Below are 21,917 nucleotides of genomic sequence, written 5' to 3'. Positions count from 1 at the left end.
CTTCTTTCATGTCCTTAGCAACCCGTTTTCACGAGTTCACGTTTCATCCCGCCCATTGTGTGATTCATGACATCATTGTCAAGGTACATGATTTCTCACAGATCAATACCACACAGATGAATCAACACATGGTTAGAAAATGTGCTTCAAACAAGGGTGACATCTACATCAGAAGAAGATTCAGTCCAGATACAATTACGTATATATTGGCATACTCAATGCACAAATATCTAAATCGTGGTTGTTTTAACTAAATGTTTAGAGGTATAATAATAAACAATTCTTTAGAGTTTACCATGCTTGTTGTTGACCATGGAAACGTACGTTGCTAGGGAACATAAATAAAGTTTATTTTCACTCCAAGAACAACTGTAAGTGAAGTATGCTAGATTTTTCGAATTTTAAAAAGGAAGCATCAGAATTTATTACAGAGGCAAGGTAGGAATTTGCGAAGAATGAAGGAAAACAATTATTTTTCCAATTATGTTGAAAAATGTAAAGGAAGTAAATGTTGCTCTTCAAATTTGGTTCGCTATTGAAATTGTTAATGTAAAACTTCTAGCTATTTTGAAACTGACAGTATTTACCATGATTATTATTAAGAAAATAGAGAATATTTTGAGTATTTGTACAATGTTGGAGCACGTACACACATAACGTTGCGTTCTAAGTTTTCAAATAAAGGACCGTACTTATTCGTTATCCCTTCTTCAATAACACATGCTGACTTCTTCAAACACATTAGGAGCATGGAGAAACCCAAAAAGTGAACAAGGGTCACACCAGCGAACACACAAGACGAGTGAAAGTCATAGTTATATAGCAGGACGATTTAGAAGATTACGAGGAACCACAACCGGATAGTGTGGGTTGTACCCATGGACGTATTTAAGGGTGGGCTCCATCGGGTCCAACCCCCCCCCCCCCTTAGGTTCTGTAAAATTACCAGATTATCTGTTCTATCCGCTATGCGCAGAGACTGGTTCGTAAAATTTCTTCAGACTTATTTTGTTCTTATAAATTAGAAGCGTATAGAACGGGATTCGGATGAGAGAGAAATTAATTCCACACACCAGATGGGACTGCAAAGTAAATTTCTGCAATTTCCTCATAGTTTCTGAATTTCTGTGGAAAATACTCAGAAAACTTGACATTTCACAAATTATATAATGCCACATGTAATTTCTGCCCGAAGCAGCTGCTTGTGAACTTATAGTGCGAACATTATAATTTCATTAGAAGTTCCCGATATGGTTTGTTATCATTCAAGATTTAAGTATTCCTCAGGTTCTAATTTTTTGATAATTTGAAATCTCCCAACTGTCGAAAGTCGATAAACCATTTTCCAAACTATAGTTCTGAATGGAAAACTTGTCCCTATTGGAGATTGTATCTGCATCTGGGTTAGCTTCAGCTATTAGTACTTCTACTCTCTCTGGGTTGAGTGGGTGTGGATTTAGAAACAAAATAGTTGGTGAAGAATATGATGGTGCTGATGTAATGGGTGGTAGAATTAAGGGGGTGAGATAGATTGAGAATTTTAGAGAAGTGTCCAAAAGCAATTTTTGTACATTTTAACCCTGGCCACTGCCCATTTTTGTGGAATTTCTGCGATATTGAGACTGTCAAATCAGTTATATTTTTCCCCTCGAGTTTTCACAAGGGAGCAGCCCCCTGGTGAGCACATCGTGGGTACCGGGTTCGAAACCCGAAATGGGCATGGGCATTTGTGGGTGTCCATTCATCAATTTCATCATGTCATCGCTATCCCGGTCTTCGGAAATTAGCCAAAAGTGGCAAAAAAGCGAAGTAAAATAATGCAAATAAAACAATCAATCTTCTCAAAGTAATTTGGTTGTAAAAAATGCAGTGCAAGATAGCTAGGGAACTACTGTAAGGTTCTCAAGTTGTTTGACACGAGATGGACAGAAAATGATCAATACTCAGTAGGGTGACTTGTAAAATCATACACACTAATAATAGACACTTTATTGTTGTCCATTTTTGGACCATTTTGTAATAGAAATGAACCCAAGTTTCTCTGAACACAGTCAACACATTGGAAAATTGCAACAACTTATTCCAATATGAAATGCCTATTCCTCATTCATTGGAACAGTGTCAAAATGTTGGATGGCCTGGTTGATATTTTCTAAATTTTCAAATTTGAATGAAAAATGTGGTGTGGCGAACAGTAATTGAAAAGACATGTCCAGGGTCTGCATCGTAGGCAGTAGAAAATTGTGACAAGCTCTTGTACTCAAATATGCACAAATTGTTGGTAATCTTGTCTACACTGCCAGTTTCATCTTCAGCACCCGAGAGGATGTGTTTAACATTAAGGATGTTGAAATAATGACCTCGCAATTCAACAGGAGATCTTCGACTAATGGACTCTGTACTGTTAAGTGTACATACATACGAATATTATAATAACACCGTTGATGTTGTTTAAAATTTTGTAGCAAGGAGGAAAATACTAATTCTAGCATTGTAATTCTTTTTTAAAGAGAAGCTGGGATTAGCTTTTTCAAAAGCATTTTCTGCTCATTTTATGTAGAAAAGTTAGGAGTTCGTAGATAGACTTAATTTAATAAATGTGTGACCTTTAATGTGGTGGCACAGTGGATTTTGATAGCCAGATCATATCTAGGGACGCTGTACGCTATACTTCCAGGATTCTCAGATACAATATCGGAATGGTATCATTTGTCCCGGTGTTCCGAATAGTTTCCTCGGGATGCACAAATGTTCTGGTATAGGGTGGGAAAGAAGAAATGATTAAGAATCCTACTTTCCTAAACTTTTTTTTTATATTTAAATGAGTGGACGTAATTTTAAAATGCTTATTTTACAAAATAATCTAACTCTACATTGAACCACTCTCTCTCCATAATACAAGAGTTAACGAGATACAGATGGTACTGCAAACATCTTTGACTTCATGATGGCACCTGCGCCTGCTAGCAGTGCTGAATTTCAGTTGCGATTCTCTTCCATTGTATAGTAACCTGCTTACTATAAGGAGTTAGTGTTTGGGTGCCTGTGTGTTCAGTCCGCAGTTTTCAACTAAAGTTCCCACACAATGTGTGATGTAAATGACAATTATGTTGTATACACATACAATTTTATCGGGTCCAGTCCCCCCGCTCCCAAACGAGCTACCGGTCAGTAGTGTCCCGGATTTTTACTTACGAAATATAGGAACCCTAATTGAACCAAAAGTTGAACCCCTCCCCTTTACGTGAGCTATATATACTCCCATGGTTGTGCCCCAACCTAAACTCTATCCTGTATGGATGAGTTTGTTTCTACTATTTCAACAAATTCTGTGGAACTTAAATATCAGCGCCTTCCTAACATGTTCAATTATTTCGAAAGTTGTGAAGGTCCTTGAGTGTGGAGACTTTACTGTGCATTCAGTATCCTTGTACAATTTATCCTTTCTTCTTGCAATCTCAATCACCTTCCCTCCTCAAAATGCCTTAGTTCCAAGGGTCCTGGTTATTTTGTGGGTGTTTATATCTCTCGTTTTGAGGACCGGATACCTTGGTTCCCTCTATGACTTTCTGACTCAGCCTAAAAGATAGCCATGCATAAACAAAGTGGAAGATCATATATTGTCCGGATTGACTTTTGGTGGATATTCCGAGTACTGAAACTTCTACGAAAATTCAGACGAAAATCTTGCAGCTACTGTAAGAGCGAATTGGATTCTTGAAAGCAGAAGTATCCAGAAAATTTTGAATAAAGAACAATTTGGGAATATTAGTTCCAAGTCCGCACTGCCATCTTCTTCTGCCATTTCGATTCCATTGGTAAACCTATTGCTCATAAACTAAAGGAAGCAGTTCCCGCGCTTCCCGTAGTGTTCCTTCAGAGACCAGGAATTCCATTCTTCAGCTCCTTCCACTTCATTGTGGACACCTGCTTTGAATCATTCGTGTTGAATATGTGGAAGAAAGACTTTTTGATTTATTGAGACGGCAATCTTCCTCCAAGAAAAAGTTTAATAGTCTAGGCGAAGGAGATGACACAACTCTATCTGTAGATTCTCTCCGAGGAGCATTTCTGTTACTTCCATTCGACTTACTACTTACTTTAGTAACCTACATTTTTGAAGAAATAACATGTTTGCTAACACGATGGAAATTGCGCCATCGCTCACCCAAAAGGCGATAATAATGGCCGATTCATTTCTAATTTTTGAATTGAGGTTGAGATTTTGAGCACACTTTATGCACAGGGAGGCTAATCAAGACTGGAGCGAAAGTCTAAAGTGGGATACCAAGCATTGTACAATGTGCCTCCACCGGGTAGCCCTTGATTCAGAGACGACAACGTAACCAATGTCATTCTTTGGAGATTTACGTTTGGCATGAGCGCCTGTCTCGCACTGAGGTCTGTATTGTTTTTATACATATTAACTTCCTTATATTATGTAAATGTTTCATGTTTTTCTTGTAATTGGATTTCCAAATACATGCTTTAGTATTGAAACAATTTCATGTTATTGAAAAACTTAGATTGTAGTTTATATGTATAAACATTAGAACTAAAAGTGACGGTGCCTTATCAGATAAGTAACATCACAAATATAATAAAAATATGCCAAAGATCTCTACATTTATTGCACATAATAACACAGACGTACATATCAACATATCTTTAAATAGTAATTCAATTTGTAATAGTGGGGATTAAAATCACACCGAAAGAGATTAAATACGACATACATTTAAGACTTACATAAGAAACATCAAAACCTGATAATCATAAAAGTTGCAATTCGCAAATTCAAATATGTGTTATAGTTCCTTGCAGATATATAAAAGTTGGAAACTTATCCTACGTGTATGGACTCTTTTCGAATACTGGAAAATAGAATCAAATGCCATAATCTAAACAAAACACATGGAATATCAGTTGTCATAAGGCAGTTCAAGATGATCGACACTATTGTATTTCGTTTTGTTCCTAAACTTTCCAGAGTGGCTTGTTAGGGGTTGACACAATCAATTAATAGTTACTAACTATAATAGCAGGAGACTCCAAGAGGAGAAGAAAGGAAAGTACCTACTTGCTTCGATAGATCTGCCAGTTTACTGACAATCATACGATATAGACCAAAGCAAATATAATTAAATCAAGAAGTAACCAGACACTTTAAATATTAGCAAATGCACATGAGCCATTCCATGTGAAAATGCACAAACAAATTTATTTTCTTTTCTTTGCAGAGTATTACTTAAAAAATCAAAGAGAAAACAATGAGAATTTGAACTGATTATAACAAACATTAGTTTCATGGCTTGTAAATATCATGTCTATTACCTTTTATGGTAGAAGTGGGGTTTTACATGTGTGTTTCCACTTAATGTAGTTTCATTATGGTATAGTAATATACCATAAGAAAACTACATTCTAATATTGTTCTGATTGTCTAATTTCTATATCTTAAGCTTCGAAGTATGATACTTCATTTCTGAAATGAACCTTAGTTTGTTGAATGTATTTATGATATTTTTTTTGTCTGTGCATTGTTTTATAATCCTGGAAAGTAAATAATGTGCATGATGGTGTCACACCCGTCACAGGAAAAAATGTTTATTAAAACAGTAAGTAGTAATATTTTTAGAAACTGAAAGCATCTAACTGCCGAGTAAAGCTTACTTTGTGGCAATAACATAAAATTGTTTTAGTAAACCCATATATTTCACAGAGTTTTCTGAAAGACTGGAATGTTCAAAGTCTAGTCTCAGAAGAGTCACATCAGTCAAAAAATTAAGATGGTGGAGGAATATTCTGAAATTAAATAACTTTCATCAAGGAAAATAAAATTACTTGAATTTATGAGTTACACATTTTAAGGTGATAAGAAAGTAATTGAAAAATGAATATAAATTTGTCTGAATGTCACACCTGTCACAATGGAATTGGTTACATAGGACTTGTAACTTAACAACGGTGCAGTATAATTTCGAGAAAGAAGTTAATGCAACTAAACATCAACTCAAATGCAAGCAGAAGAAATGCTCCCACTAAATCGTGAACGCTGAGTACAACTAGTTTTTTGTCCTTCCTGAAGCTGACAAGTCTCTCTGCTCTGGCGCTTACTGCTAATACTGTATCTTTCCTCCATTTGCTGAGCAACCCTGCTTCGTTACAACTTGAAATCAACTTGTCGAAGGAATTGACGAAAGGTGAGTTACGCCTCATGAGGAAAACTGTAGGAAAGCATATATATAAAAGTAAGTGGTTAGCACATCGCGCTGCGACGCCAAGGGTCCCAAGTTCGAATCCCGCTCGGGCTTGGTTCTTTGTGAATGTCCATTCATCAGTTTGATTATTTCATCACTCATCCCCATCTTTTCAAATTACCCAAGAGGCACAAACGCGAAGTAAAATAAACTAAATCAATCAATCAATCATGTTAATAACTTTAGTTATACAGTTGATAACTATACAATAGGAGTAACTCAGAAAAATGGGTCTGTTTAACCAAGTACAGTTTTTAATGGAATTACCTATTAAACAAAAAAAAAAAAAGAAAAAATCAGGAAAAAGTTTATGGCAAATGCCCCTCCTTGCCTATGTTGCGGCGCCTATGGGTGTGTCTAGAAAGGGTTATCCCTTACAATCGAAACACAAAATATTCTTCGTCCCTAAAATAATTCTTGAAGCTTTCCTGGCGGCGAATATTGAAAAGGTTTTCTCGGGCAAGCCAGGTGATTTCCGGAAAGGCTTCGGAGCTTTCGAGAGTTAACGTCAGTCTCATCTTCAGATAAGTCAGGGTGACGTTATATGTATTTAGTGTGGGAGGGGTTCGGTGTAGGTGGCGGGCCAATCAGGTGGGGTTTCTCCGATGTCCGCGCTCCCAGTCGACTATCGCTAACCAGGCTGGGTCCAGTTCGAGTCCCGTGTCCCTGTTGAGGTTGTCCTTTTCCCCGTGTATGGCTATTGCTTCTTTGATGAGACGGTCCCTGTTTGCAAGCAGAATGATAAGAACGAAATAGGAATGGAATAGTTGTATGGAATGTTTACCAAATAGTGGGCATAAGATGCTTGCAAAACTGTCTGGTTTTGATATTTATAGGGCAAAAGGTATAACTCTATAGGCCTTTCGCCTACGACAGTGTGACGGCTGTGTCAGCGAGAAACCAACCACGAGCCACCACGCTCCGGCCGCCTTTATCCCCCTCCCCCATTGATTTGAGGCTGGGTCAACCCAAGAGCCGGAAAAACTCCGACCTTAGATCATCCACCCCGAGAATCAAACCCGTGTCTTCCGCGAGGCAGCCCGACACCTTACCGACTAGACCACCGCACCCCTTTATCCTTATCCACTATAGAAACAAAATACTGTTATTATTATTGTTTTTGTACGTCGTAGGTGTTGAAAAATGTTTTTCTATCCTTGTTCATTTCCTTCTGAGTTTTAGTCTTTGCTCCATTTTATTTCATGCAAATATCGCCAACTTATGTACAGTCACGGACAGTTCTGGGTTGTAATTAATGCATTGAGTTTCAATGGAATCATTACAACCCAGCACTGTAACTTCACTGTTATTATTTTTTTCTCCAGGTTTTGTACAAAGATGGCCTCGAAGCAGATGTTCAGGAAATATCTGTCCTAGAGTGTGACGTCATGTGTCCTTTGAATCAGTTTTTAGGGGTGACAGCATCACAGATTCCGGAGAATTGGGAACAAGAGTGCCACCTTGTTCAATGCTGAAACTAGATGCAAAATTATATTCTGGACTAATGTATAAAAATCATCCTTGTGTTGGAATTATGACGAAAAATATTTTGTGCGAAGAAATTTTACTAAATATATGTATTTTTTTTTAGAAGAGATTGAGTGTGTATGGTTCAATAACCTGTGTCTTGAAGTAATAATTTTCTTTTTCACTCTGTGTGGCTAGGTTACAAGGTTATATATTCTATTATTTTTAATTGGGTTTTATTTATGCAAGAACAACCAATATTTACAAGATATAGCTTACAATTGCATGTTAGAAACACAACGTATACCAATCATTGCACCTTCCGAATGAAGATAAATATTTCATTGGCTTGATGAAAATTGTACTCCATAGGTGTGTTTCAAGTACGTCACGAACTATTGCATTGTGGTTTCGAATAGCCATGATTGAGGCCAGTTCTTGTAAGCGGTTGGCGGGATATACTAACATAGACATTCGTGATTTATAACAAACGTGCAGTTGGTGCATATGTAACGAATGCTACGTGGTGGATATTTCCTTGAAAAGACACATAACATTGGCCGCAAACATGGCGGCTGTGCGCATCCTGACGTCCCATGTAACCCACCCATAGCATGAAAGAGTTTCAAACAGTGTGCACACTATTTGTTTTCAACTCTCTTTATAAACACTTCAATTGTTAGTGTAAATAATGACAACACTAATCCAATACCCATTAGAGCAAATGACACTCGTATATGTCCAATTATTAAGGGCTTTGGTTGAGAACTCACTTCAGCATCACGCAGTATATCAAATTTCTTGGGTCTGTTTTGCCTAAATATCTCTCTGTCCCATTGAAAAATTATACCACTGCTTTGAAGTCTTCTCAGAAAATCGTTGAATTTCGCAATTAATGGAAATCTTCTCTCGGTCATTAGACTGACATAAAACGATATTTCCTTCTGCATAAGATGCAACTGAAGCAGCGCTTTCTCATCCAGGTAATCGGCATTACACAGGTATCCTGAAACGGTCTTATCCGCCATTATCCCAATTCCTACCGTTTTCACGAGATCGTTGAGCACCTGACCGTCATTCTCGTCCAAGATCCTCGATACCATCTTTCGAACATTTTCATCTTCGATGGTTTTCAAAAGTTCCATGTAACCTCGTTCAACGGTTCCCCATTGGAGTCCCGAATTCACGAACTCTTCGATGGTATCTATTGGTTTCTCCGAAACAGGAATTGTCAGATGCGATACAATTTTGCAGTTAAATCCAGTAATCAATAGCATAGAAACAAGCGATGTGGACAGTAGCAGATGTCTTATGGGTGTGACAGGAGATTCTTCTACACCAAGACCCACTAACAGACTTACACAGTGCAGAAATGCATACGTTTTAGCTGTGTAGGGACTTATTACTGCTTCAGGAAATGCCTTGTGGTACAGTATAGCAAAGCAGTGCAGACAGAGAGAACTGACTATGACAAATGCTATGATGATAAGACTCCAGGTGACAGGATCGTAAGATTCGAGTATGGACCACAAGCTGATGTTGTATTTAGGCTTTGGAGTGAGCAACGTGAAAGATGATGGAACAAATGGTATTGTCAATTCGAACAGAGAATGTAGGATATGTGTTGAAAACATGCCAGGAATGCCAGCACTGTACCGTCCGTACAAAACAGATCCTATGAATCCAATGAAGGTGCCATTTTCCAACCGATATCCAAACTCACCTTCAGAAATGTCGAAATCCCAAGTGAAGTTATGCATGTTTGAAAACGCAGTTGCTATTCTGAAGTCAGTCCCATCAAGGCTGTCATTTTGGACGATTATGTATGGATCGCGGTGAAGTACACTCATCTTCAAAGCAACGCCATTCAGATTCTTCAATTTGTCTGCAAAGAAGTTAGAATCACCAAGGAGAGTGGTTCCGTTCCAATACGCAATTGTTCTAATTTCCGCGGGTTCTAAATTGTCTCCTATACCATGAGACAGAATTTCATAAACCAATCCTTTGTCCGAATGTAGAGTCTTGTTTGCCAAAGGTTTCACGACGAGTGTGTTTGGGGATCTTCTCAGAAACGAACGATCAATGCAAACTCCTCCCAGATGAGAACATGAATTCATTACAATAAGATATCTATGTTCTCTTCTTTGTTCAGATTCTACCATCACCTTGTTAATGGTACGAGTAATATTTAAGACAAGCTCTGAGAAAATTAAGAAGGCTTTACATCCTAGATTCATTGTCTGTAGCAGGAACTCTTCAGCATCTTCATCTTCAAATGACGTGTAGATGCTGTGAATTGTCGGGGTATAGCAATCTGTCAAATTTCTGACACAATTTTCTAAATATGAACCTTCCTCTTGTATTATCACGATGCACTTCTCTTCCACAAAGAATTTATTCAAGATGTTTATCATTAGGGTCTGCAAAGTTCTTTGATTGTCTAGATTTACATAGTGATCAACTTCAGCTAATATTGTTATGAGAGACATTTGGTATACCAGGACTTCTGTTATCATCATCACTCGTTAATTACTATCCTGAAAATAAAGTAATATATTTTCAAATATTACACGTGATATAAATTCAAGCAGTGAAACTTTGAATGTCAAATACGTCATTAGCACCAGAAAGAAATATCGAAGAAAGCAGTCCTACTTCTTCAAGTAAATTCTTCAACAAATAAGAAACAAATGAGTTACAAAAATATTCATAACAATATTATAGTGTTATTGTATCAATTGCAGATATATACAAATAGATACTGAAATTACAACATAACTCAAATTCGTCAGTATTTGACGCTAGAGATATTTTGAAATAAATTATTCAGTTACTCTTGATATGATTTTCAGTATGGTATGATTTTACCAGGACACTGACTATAAGTGGCGAATTAAAGTAACTTACTCTTCCTGTTTCCAAATCGAATCCAAGAAAGTCACAGGTCTAAGCCAATGAGAGGAACGCCTGATCAACAATCGTTCGCATTCTGCATTGGTATACTTTCTTCCTCGAACATTGTTCCCCACATGTACTTCGGAAACTGGTCAATACAAAAACGTCCACAACCGTGTGACATAAGAGGTAATTTAGATGGCTTCTCATTAAGCACGTGGCATGGTTAAAACGACGTGTTAAACAGTACACCTGTGACAAGTAATTATTTGAGAACATCTGGGTTCCTTAATTACATTCCAATTTGAAGAAATGACTTCTCTGTTAGCAAGTGCATGTCACAGGTAAGCCAGTGAGTTTTCTAATCATAATTATACTGATATTTAGATTATGGAAAAAGAAAGACATAAAAATTGAAATTGTGTTAAGAACTGCAGAACAACCTCCCAACAATATTGATCGTCAATTGTCATTTATAGAGGTTTTATAGCAAGCAAGGTGATAAAAGTATCCTTAGGTTACGGTTGTGCCCCTCTGTTTGTCCGTCTATACGTGCCAATTAGTGATAAAATCAAAATTTGTTGAACTGATAGACCTCTAGAAATGCAGTCCTAATAATTATGAGTTTAACGCGATATGAATTATTTTGATTTACACCTCTGTCTAGCTGTGGGGTTAAAACAACTCTTGCATGGATGGACTTGATTCTACCGTATCAACCCATTCCCTGGGGCTTAACTGTCAGCGTCTTCCTAACCTGTTCAATTATTTTGAAAGCTATAAAAGTTCTTGAGAGTGGAAACATTAATGTGCATTCAGCCTCCTTGAACAATTTATCCATTCTTCTTGGAATCTCAATCAATCTTCCTCCTCAAAGTACCTTAGTTCTAAGGCTCCTGGTTATTTGTGGGTGCTTATATCTTATATCAGCACCGGATACTTTGGATCCCTCTATGGCCTATGGCTTCACATCAACACAGTGGAAGATCTGATAAAGTCCGAATTGCAGTTCGGTGGATATTCTGAATACTTAAAGTCCTACGAAGGGTGAGTCGAACATATTGCAGCTATCATAAGAGAGAATTGGATTCTTGAAAGCAGAGGTAGCCAGAACATTTTTAAACAAAGAGCAATTTGGTATTATTACTTCCGAGTCTTCACTGGACTCTATCACAAACTACTTCGGCCGTTTAGATCCCTTTCGTAAACCGATTGCTCACATACTAAAGAAAGCAGTTCTTGTGCTTTCAGAAGTGTTCCTTCCGAGACAAGGAAGTCCTTCCTTCAGCTCTTTCCACTTCATTGTGAGTGAATGCTTGATTTGAATCAGGCCTGTTGGATAAGTGGAAGAAATACTCCTTGGATTTCTTCAGACAACAATCTTCCTCCAAGATAAAGTTCAATAGTCAAGGCGAAGTATATGACACGGCTCTGTCTGTGGAGCATTTCTATTATTTCTATTCGAATTACTACTTACTTTAGTAACAAATGTTATTGTAGTAATAACATGCTTCCTAAGACAAAGGAAACTGCACCATCACTCAGCCAGAAGGCGATAATAATAGCTGATTCATTTTTAATTCTTTAGGTTGAGCTTGAGTTTCTAAGCACACTTTTTTGCACAGAGAGGCTAATCGGAATTAGACCTACAGTTTAAGGACTGATCCGAACTACTATGTGTCTCCACTGGGTATCGAACCAGAGACACCTTGATTACAAGGTGACGACGTAACCATTGTAATTATTTGGAGATTTACTTTTGGTATATCATGCATTTCAGTGCCCGCCTTGCACTGAGGTCAGTATTGGTTTTATAAATGTTAATTATCTTACCTTGTGTACATGTTTCATGTGTTTCTATTAATGAGATTTCGAAATCCATACTAAGCATTGAAACAATTTTATATTATTGAAAAACTTACATTTTAATTTAGGTGTATATCAGAACTGAAGATGAAGATCCCTTATCAGATAAGGGAAAATTACAAATATAATAATCTGCGAAAGATATCTACATTTATTACACATAGTAACTAAGACGTGCGTACATATCAACTACATTATATATTTTAAATAGTATTATTATCATGTCTTATTTGTCATAGTGGCGGTTAGAATCACACTGAAACTGATCAAATACGGCATATTGTTGCAGATAGCTTCACAATAACTCATCAGAAATGTCAAAACCTCATAATCATAAATGTTCAATTTCGCAAATGATATACGTACATCCATTCTAAATGAGATTCTGCATGAGATTCCTTGCAAGTACATAAAATAAATTGTAAAATGTTAGGTTAGAAACTTATCGTACGATATGAATTAATTTCGAATACTAGAATATACAGGGTGATTCTAAAGGTAGGGTACAAACGAAAACCACAGATACCTCCCATGAAATAGAGACGAAAGTGCCCCTTCCACTTTGCCGAGAGATGCCTCCGTGAGGAGCTAGACAACGCCGAAAACGTGTGAAAATGAACTTCACACCGCTGTACAGCCAGTACCAGTGAAGATAGAAAGGCGGAACAAAAAAGGAACACCAAAGTCGCCCATCCGAAAAACACCAGGCGGCAGCTGCGCAACGCATGCGCATGGGGTTCCACAAAGGAAATAGGAGTGTCCCGTAAGACAAGTGAAGGGAAAGGGTAGCAATCGACAACGGTAGGGACAAAAGAAGCAATGAAGCGTCAAGTAACAATTGCAACTACGGGCACACGAGGTTATTGCCAATGAAAGGTGCACGTACAGATAGGACCACGTACCCCGTACAGAAGTTGTTACAAACGTCGTGATGAGGCCCAATAAGCCTCTTAGAAATGAAACCGGAGGCTCATTGCTGGGAGGGAGGGGGCGAGAGCCTGCTGGAGTGTCGTACGGACCCCACCACTCCGTACGGTGAACGACACCAATGGACGAGGTCGGAAAGTGTCCAGCCCGATCACCAGGTCCACCGTCCCCAGACCTGACGCGGCTGCTTGCTTTCGAGCGCAACCCCAGTCGAACAACTGGAGCCCCTCTTCGGCCGCAGCCTTCCGCTCCGAAACCAACCGTGGCCTCACACCACCGCAGCCGCACACTGCCGCGTGGGTGTGAGACCGGGCCGAGCGAGGCTGGACAGACAAACTGCGTGGGAGCCGTGGAATGAAGCTACGTGGGGGTATGCACGTCTGTTCAACTGCTGGGTCACCCCACATTGGTGTACACAAACACCACACGATCGTACGTAGTGCTCCCCGTCGGCTCGAGCAAGACGGACGAAGTACGTGTTGTGGGTGAATGGGGCAAGAATGAAGGACGCTACATGTGTTCCACGATGACAAGCCCCCAAAGTACATGGCCCCACATGACGGCAGTGGTCAGGTAGTGAAGAGAACAGGCACGGGTGGCTCGGGAACGTCAGCTGATTGTACCACAGCGACGTGCGGACGTGTGGGATGCAGGCGTCTGTTCTGCGTACATAGAGCTAGATTGGAAGAGCAGCGTCAGGGAGCGTGTCAGTGAAGGAGCCGGTGCGGTGGTGGTGTGCTTGACGTACGACAGTTGAGTACGTTGTTTAGAAGCCGTTGTGACCAGTGTGTGTGTGTGTGCCACCTGTACACTGGAGTACAGTATTCCATAATTGGCACTGTCCTCACCGTACCATGGAACGCTACACATTTGTAGAACTAAGGGACATGTATTTTGTCTACGGCCTTGCAGATGGCAATGGTCAAGCAGCTGCAACGGTATCCGGACAGGTGACATCCCGACAGTAGGTTGTTTTCGAACGTGCACCGTACCCTTGGTGAATCGGGTGTGTTACGTGCAGGCCATCATGTCGGTCACCCAAGACATGTGCGCACCGCGGCGGTCGAGGAGGACGTACTTGGTCGCGTGGACGACACACCGTCCACTAGCACCCGTAGCATTGCACGTGCAGTGGGAGTATCACAGTCGACAGTGTGGCGTGTCCTTCATGATGATCTGCTGTATCCCTACCATCCACAGCGAGTCCACGCGTTGCTGGCTGGGGATTACCCACGACGTGTGGAATTATGTCAACGACTGTTGCAGTTTTGTACCGACGATCCCCGTTTTTTTGCGCCATGTGCTTTTCACGGACGACATCTTCAATTGCAGAAACAGCCATGTGTGGGATTATGAAGACACACATGCAGCAGTCGACGTGGACCATCAGACCCAGTTTGCAGTGAATATCTGAGCAGGTATCATCGATGAACACATTATCGGTCCATACCTGCTGCCACCACGTTTAAATGACCGCCTCTATCGCACCTTTCTTGCATCAGTCCTTCCAGAGCTGCTAGAAGATGTACCTCTCAACGTGCGACATCGCATGTGGTTTCAATTGGATGGAGCGCCTGCACATTTTGATGGCACAGTGCGAACCCTTTTGCACCGTACCTACCCACAGCGCTGGATCGGCAGAGCGGGCCCCGTCCCCGGGCTCGCCCGTTCGCCTGACCTCACACCAATGGATTTCTTCTTGTGGGACCATGCGAAAACACTCGTCTACGAGACCATGGTGCCTGACCAGGAAACAATGGTAGCACAGATACTTGCAGCATCGGCCGAAGTGTGTACCATGCCAGTGATTTTTGACAGGGTTCGCCAGAATTTCCTGCGACGCTGCAATGCCTGCATTGAATGTGGTGGTCGTCAATTTGAGCAACTTTTGTAACAACGTCAGTCCGGGGTACGATTACGTACTACGTACTATTCCTATCTGTATGTGAACCTTTGCGTGGCAATAAACCTCCTGCGCCCGTAGTTGCTGTGTTTGTCCTTCTGGCGCACGACCTCTGTGTGACATCCCCTCGGTGCTCCTACGGGGAATCCCTCGTCCCGCATTTGATGTCTACTTGGCAGGTCCCATTCCCCGTCCGGTTCTCTCTCTCTTTTGTTGCACCGTGCTTTGTTCTTGCTGCGGTGTCTCCCCACTGTGTTTGGGGACTCCCCATGCGCTGCACCGCCAGAGCCGCCATTTCTGCCCCGAACCATGTACGCGTCTGTTGCCTGTCGAGTGTCACGGACCAATTTGCTTTCATTCTCTGTGTGTTTCTTCGTCCTACCTCGTCCTCCCGTGGATCTGCAACCCCGCACTACTTTTCTCGACTGCACTGCTTCAGTCATGGTGTTTTTGTGTCTCGCTGGGCAATTGTTACTTCATGCTTCATTGCTTCTTTTGTCCCTACCTTTGTCGATCGCTACCCTTTCCCTTCACTTCTCTTGCGGGACACTCCTATTTCCTTTGTGGAACCCCATGCGCATGCGTTGCGCAGCTGCCGCCTGGTGTTTTTCGGATGGGCGACTTTGGTGTTCCTTTTTTGATCCGCCTTTCTATCTTCACTGGTACTGGCTGTACAGCGGTGTGAAGTTCATTTTCACACGTTTTCGGCGTTGTCTAGCTCCTCACGGAGGCATCTCTCGGCAAAGTGAAAGGGGCACTTTCGTCTCTATTTCATGGGAGGTATCTGTGGTTTTCGTTTGTACCCTACTTTTAGAATCACCCTGTATATATCTATTGTTTGACTGCCATGGGCAAAAATGTCTAGTCCATTTTATGTTCAGATAGACTGATCGGAACGCCTTCATTGCAAGACGACAGCGTTAGAACTATGCCATCGGGAGGTCATTTTGAACACTCTGCCATGCCTAATTGAGTGATTGGGTTTATTTTACTTCGCTTTTCTGCCAGCTTTGGCTAATCGCGAAGATGAGGATGAGTGATTATATGATGAAATTGATGAAGGAACACTCACAGAGAATGCCCAGGCCGGGTTAAGTAGCTATATCAACAAATTTCGTCTTTGTGGAAAGATTACCGAGTGTGTAGGTGTCTTGGCGTAGCGTTTCGTCCGAATTCCAGGAACAGGCAGCTTACGGTTACCTGACCGAGTAGCGTTTCGTCCGAGGGCTACCATCCTAATAGTGTTTATTGAAGCTTTAAAACCTATTGTTCATTGCTTAGGTTTACAGTGCGAAAATAGAGGTGAGCCTGCCGTATAGACTCGCACTCGGCATGAAAGACAGGGAGTCATAAGTGACCCATGGACCCGCACGGATAATCCATGGATATTTTAAGTTATTTTTAGAATGTTTAAAATGCTTAACAGCTCCATGGAATTACCGCACTCGGCAGAGATCTAGCGGCAATTGAACGAAACTACGCGATGTTACCTTCCGTTCAGAGCCGCTGGACTGTAATCCGATGAGTAGTTTCAACAGCATACTGGTTTGTAATACGTGCATTCTTTTTTAATCACGTTGTACTTTAAGGATAGCTTCAAATAGGCGAATGTAGGTAACCATTTTCTTGTCAGGAAGCAACGCAAAAACTGCAGGCGTAACATTTGTCTGTTCTCTAGTGCTTCCTAAATCTACGTGCTGTATACAACTGAGGAAACTGTTTGCTAACACTCTTCAAATGTTCCATCCAAGAAAATATTTTTTTGTTGTTTTAATATTTCTCTCCCTCTGGAACTTGCAAATATTAATAACCTCTCACCTTCACAGTCGTCAGCTAGTAAGAAAGTGTTGCCATCTGCCATGACTAAAATTTCTGGATCCAAGCTCGGACGAAACGCTACTGAAGGGTAGGTGTGTGTTGATATCACTGTGAGGTTTCGTATCTTATTACTAGGGAAAGAATTTATATGTAGTACAAATCTGCTAAATGTGTAAATATACATATGGAGTTAAATATGGATTTAGAATTGTAAAAATTCACCTTTTTAATAATATAAGACACTACACGAGCTACATAAAATACAGTTTCGGCATTATAACTATTAGCGTGATTGTCTTGAAGAGAAACCAGAAGCGAATCCCGTACGTGTGCCAAAAAATCGTTGCTTCTGACCCCGCTGCCGGCCGCACAACTCTGTGGGTGGGGTTAGCAACGGGCTGCTCGACTTTGGATTCTCTTTCAACGTTGCAAAGATAACATTTGAAACAACCAGGAGCCGATGGTTGGCAACGATTGTAAATAAAAAGGAATTTCAAATGTTTAACAATAGCAAAAGGAGGTGCAAAAAAGAAAAAAATAGAAGAAAAGAAACATGATTGTTCGAATGACAGAAAACTTGTAATTAACGAAATTGGAGAGAATCATAACGAAGCGTAAGCCTGTACATTTTCTAACAAGCTTCAATCGGACCAAGGGTCATTCACTTGTTTTTGCCAGCTGCCTACTCCTCTTAGGCATTTCAAATATGGAGTATTGGTGTAGCAAACAAGCTGATAGGTTAACAGGCAGTAATTTTGATAAGAGAAAAGGAAGTCATAAACTTGACGAATCGGCATGGAGCAAGTTTCCACTGCGACAAGGATAGAGGAGAGGGGATACTCTTTTGATTGACTTGGAATAGTCAAGAGCAGCTTTTCGTTTTCTTTTCGAATAGACTGAGTCTGTCTGACTCAGCCTGACAAGAAAGCCTTGAATACAGGCTTACACTTCGTTCTTGGATTTTGATCATCAGACTTCACGTTAGTCAGGTAATTATGCTACCTCACCATGCATGATTCAGGTTCGAAGGTTTTAAAATCCAAGTGTTGAGTGTTTGCCAGTTCTAGTTCTTTATTAGTGTATGTTGTTACAGTAGTACATCTTGCACTTTACCACCAAACTCACCATGAGCAGCAAGTTGCTCTACCGTCAAGGATGAATGATTACTGAGCTACATCGACCAAATAAGATCCCACATGCCTGAGGGTATGAGACGGAAAATGTACAGGCTTACGCTTCGTTACGGAATGAAAAATAATTTTTCGTTTGTTTAACGACGCTTCAAAATTTGTCAGTTATTCGCAAGTAATTCACTAAACTCTTTGGGTCACACGGGAACATGTAGTTATTGCGCGAATATAGAGTAGGCTATATGTTGAGAAATGTTCTGAAATAATATGTAAAATTAACTAAAATATGTAAAATACGAGCCAAAGCCTAATATAATTGAAGGAAGGAAGGGTAAAGTGGCCAGTCTGGGCAAAGTAGCCATGTGAGTTTTCTTCGCTGTATAGCGCTTCCGTCACGCGGGAGCCAGGCGAAACAGTCGCCACGGATACTGTCAGCTTTGTCTGTGACTTTCAAATGTAAGAAGTGGGCACATGAAGAGTGCGCCGGTTGTGACGAAGAAGATGATGAGTTTGAGTGCGAATTATGCAAATAGGCCTACGCCTAATCCTTTATTGATAGACTTTTGATTACAAATTACTATTTACTTTATCTTGTGAAGATTTCATACTGAAGATAAGACTTAAAAAACAAAATCCTTATTCTTAATGTGGATTACTTCAGCTTGTGTTGATTAAATACACACTCTGAATCAGTGTGATTTGTTCATTTACCTATGCAGGTAAAATGGGAATGGGGGCTGGCCACTTTACCCAACCTAAGCGGGCAAACTGGCCACTTCGTACTATTTTTTAAAAAAATAACGTGTACATTTCTAAACAACAAGAATTAAAAAAAATAAAATAGAATTTGGAAGTAAAGTTATTATAATTACTATTGGTCTATGTTTCTATAACTTTGCTGATTAAAAAGGTATGATAAGAATTCATCAAACCTTAGAGTGGCCACTTTCCCCTTCCTTCCCCTACGTATATACAAATATGGAAAATAAAAACGGAAGTTTTCGAGTCTATATGCCATGATTAGCAAAGATAATACAAAATATAACTGATTTCAGATTCATACATAAATATGCATTTACATATAAATCCGTCCCCTGCTCTACCATTCTAAAGAGGGTCGAAATAAAAGTGCTATGTACAAGTTAAACATTTATGAACAAAAGATAAACAATGAAAACTCACACTAGATCACACGTATGGCTCTGCACCTTCTGCAGCTTGCGTTTGCTTCCGAAGTTGCTGCAACACTGTCCGACTGTTGCACCCTGCTTGCGTTCGCACTGAGCACTCACAATAGATAGCGTGGTAGTCCTCGACACCATTTCACTCTCTGGATCCCCAGCGTCGACTGTCGAGTGGGGCGAAGGGGATTTGCAATCGTTGTGGTTCTCCAAGTCTGCATCGTCGGTCGCAAACACGTCGTTGTCCTTCTGATCGTTGCCTTCGAACTTTCGCTCCCAGATGGACGCCCAGACGCACAGTTGCGTGGGGGGCGTCGGTGGCCTCATCGGAAGTTCCTCTCCCTCCTTTGTCTTCCTCTGGCACTTGGATGGAACGACGCCAGTGAAGTACGTGATGTTGCGATTTCCATCCACGGAGTTTGACCTTGAATCTGGAAACAAGTTCGTCAAATCAATGGAAGGTCGTTTATACATTGCAAGTTGAAGGAACTTGCATTTGGATGAATGAACAATTGAACATACCCTGTCCTTGCAGGCACGTATCTAGAAATATATGTCGGGGGGAGGGGTGTCCGAACTAAGTGTCCCATTAATAATAATAATGTTTAAATTAAAATAGTTATATTGTAATTACATTGAAAAAATAATACTAATTAAAATATATTAATAAATTAATATTATATTGTAATTATTACCTGAATATGTAAAAAGGCGGTATAAGAATAGAGATATACCAACACGTATTCACTATGTTTTTATCTAGTAGTTAAGATCTGCATAATTAGTGTAAAAACATCAAACATGTACCATGGCAAATAAATTAATGTCAAATACATGAAGAATTGGATATTTATTGAATATCAAAAAAGTATGTTAGATCCAGTTGGCAAAAATTAAAGTTCCTGATTAATATTTTATGCATATTATTACCAGTACCAGCATTCATAAATATTTGATACTGTCTGACCTTCAAAACAGTATGATTGATTGATTGATATGCTTTATTTTCGTTCGCCTTTTGTGCCACTTTTCGCTAATTTTCGAAGATTGGGATGAGTGATAACATGACGAAATTGATGAATGGACACTCACAAACATCCATGCCCAGGCCGGGGTTCGAACCCGGGACCCTTGGCGTCTTAGCGCGATGTGCCACGGGGGCGGGCTCAAAGCCGTATGATCCCAATCCTTGCCTTCCAATAAGTTCAGAGAAAATTAAAACCATCGATTATACAACAAATGCTAAAGAAGTATATTTTCATTATTTAATTTTAGTACTTGGTAAGTCTTTTGGGGAGAGGGTCAAGACACCTTGACCCTCCCCCTAAATACGTCCTTGGTCTGGAATTTCTGCATCGAGCGAACGAAAGCAAGTCTCTGCACAAGTAGTGACTCAAGGGAACTCGACCAATGAACACGTGCGAGGATTGGATTGATTTGGTGTTTTATGTCCACTTTATGCACAGCAAGGCTATTTGGGACTGGCAGTTTAAAGTGGGATCCAAACCACTATGTGCCTCCACAGAATATCGAACCCGCGACCCCTTGATTAAAATGGGATGACGTTACCACTGAAATTTGACAAAAAAAAAAGTTACCTTCTGCTGGGCTCGAACTCAGGTTGCCCGCACGCAAGTCCGACACGCTAGCCAACACTACAAACGAGAAAACACGAAACGATTTAGAAAGTAGTCCACGAAAACGAAAGTTTATTTTCAGATTACTAATTCCCAAGGTGTAACATGCGTAGCCAGGTGTGTCTTGCGTTTTCTGTACTTTTGTTATTTGAGTAGCTTTGGTCTCTCCCTAAGTTAATCACGGGAATAGTGAGAAATATTTTTTAGACGAAGATGATAAATAGATACACAGGAATAATCCACCCTCGCAATAAATCCAGAACTCAAACCTGGAACCTTCGATGCGAGATGTGTTTCTTGTTCTAACTATATCTGTGTGTTTTCGTTAGATTCATGGTATTTCGTGAGTAGATATGAAGAAAGTAAATAAATAAGTGGGGGGAAGGGACTGGAGAATCGTAGCTACGGAACTATTGAGAAAATATCCTTCGTCAAGATAGAGAATCTCTATATCCCTTGTGATAGAGAACCTATTATAAGAATGAAAGGACAGAATAAAATATTAAATTTGATGTGTATCCTTTCGTTAAGTTGCCTAGAAAACAATATAATAAATTTGTTCACTGCAAGCGAATAATAAAAAAAGTTTGCCCATCGTGGGGATCGAACCCAGGCCTCGCTGATGAAAGTTCTGCACGCTAACCAACACACTATCAATAGCACTACATTTTCTTTTTTCCAGTCAGTCTGTTTCCTTCCTCAGCACATGAAAAAGCAAATGCATCTTAATTTCTGATAATTGTCTCATTCTCTATTAATAGAAACCACGTATGTCAAAAGTAGACGCATTCTTTCTGTGAAATATCACATGTTTCGCACATCATGCTTCTCCG

General features: G+C 40.1%; 2 protein-coding genes across 2 annotated transcripts in view; both read right to left on the bottom strand.

The window, feature by feature from the left end:
- Positions 1 to 8,368: 8,368 nt before the first annotated feature.
- Positions 8,369 to 10,243, bottom strand: LOC145988243 (glutamate receptor ionotropic, delta-2-like). Its single transcript, XM_083123110.1, has one exon. The coding sequence runs from the start codon at positions 10,241 to 10,243 to the stop codon at positions 8,369 to 8,371; it is 1,875 nt and encodes a 624-aa protein (XP_082979236.1).
- Positions 10,244 to 19,444: 9,201 nt separating this feature from the next.
- Gyc88E (Guanylyl cyclase at 88E) overlaps positions 19,445 to 21,917 on the bottom strand; it is a 74,746-nt gene continuing 72,273 nt past the window's right edge. Inside the window, exon 15 of the mRNA XM_083123100.1 lies at positions 19,445 to 19,878. Within this exon, the coding sequence (XP_082979226.1) occupies positions 19,445 to 19,878 (434 nt within the window). The remainder of the gene's footprint in view (positions 19,879 to 21,917) is intronic.

This window comes from Lepisma saccharinum, chromosome 1 (genome assembly GCF_977018435.1).
Source record: "Lepisma saccharinum chromosome 1, izLepSacc3.1, whole genome shotgun sequence".
In the NCBI taxonomy this organism is placed as follows: Eukaryota; Metazoa; Arthropoda; class Insecta; order Zygentoma; family Lepismatidae; genus Lepisma; species Lepisma saccharinum.
The sequence above is the reverse complement of the archived record's forward strand: the minus strand, read 5'-3'. Positions and strand labels throughout refer to the sequence as shown.

Bases quoted from the DNA above. Each gene is read 5' to 3' on its own strand.
- LOC145988243 (XM_083123110.1), bottom strand. From the start codon at position 10,243: ATGATAACAGAAGTCCTGGTATACCAAATGTCTCTCATAACAATATTA.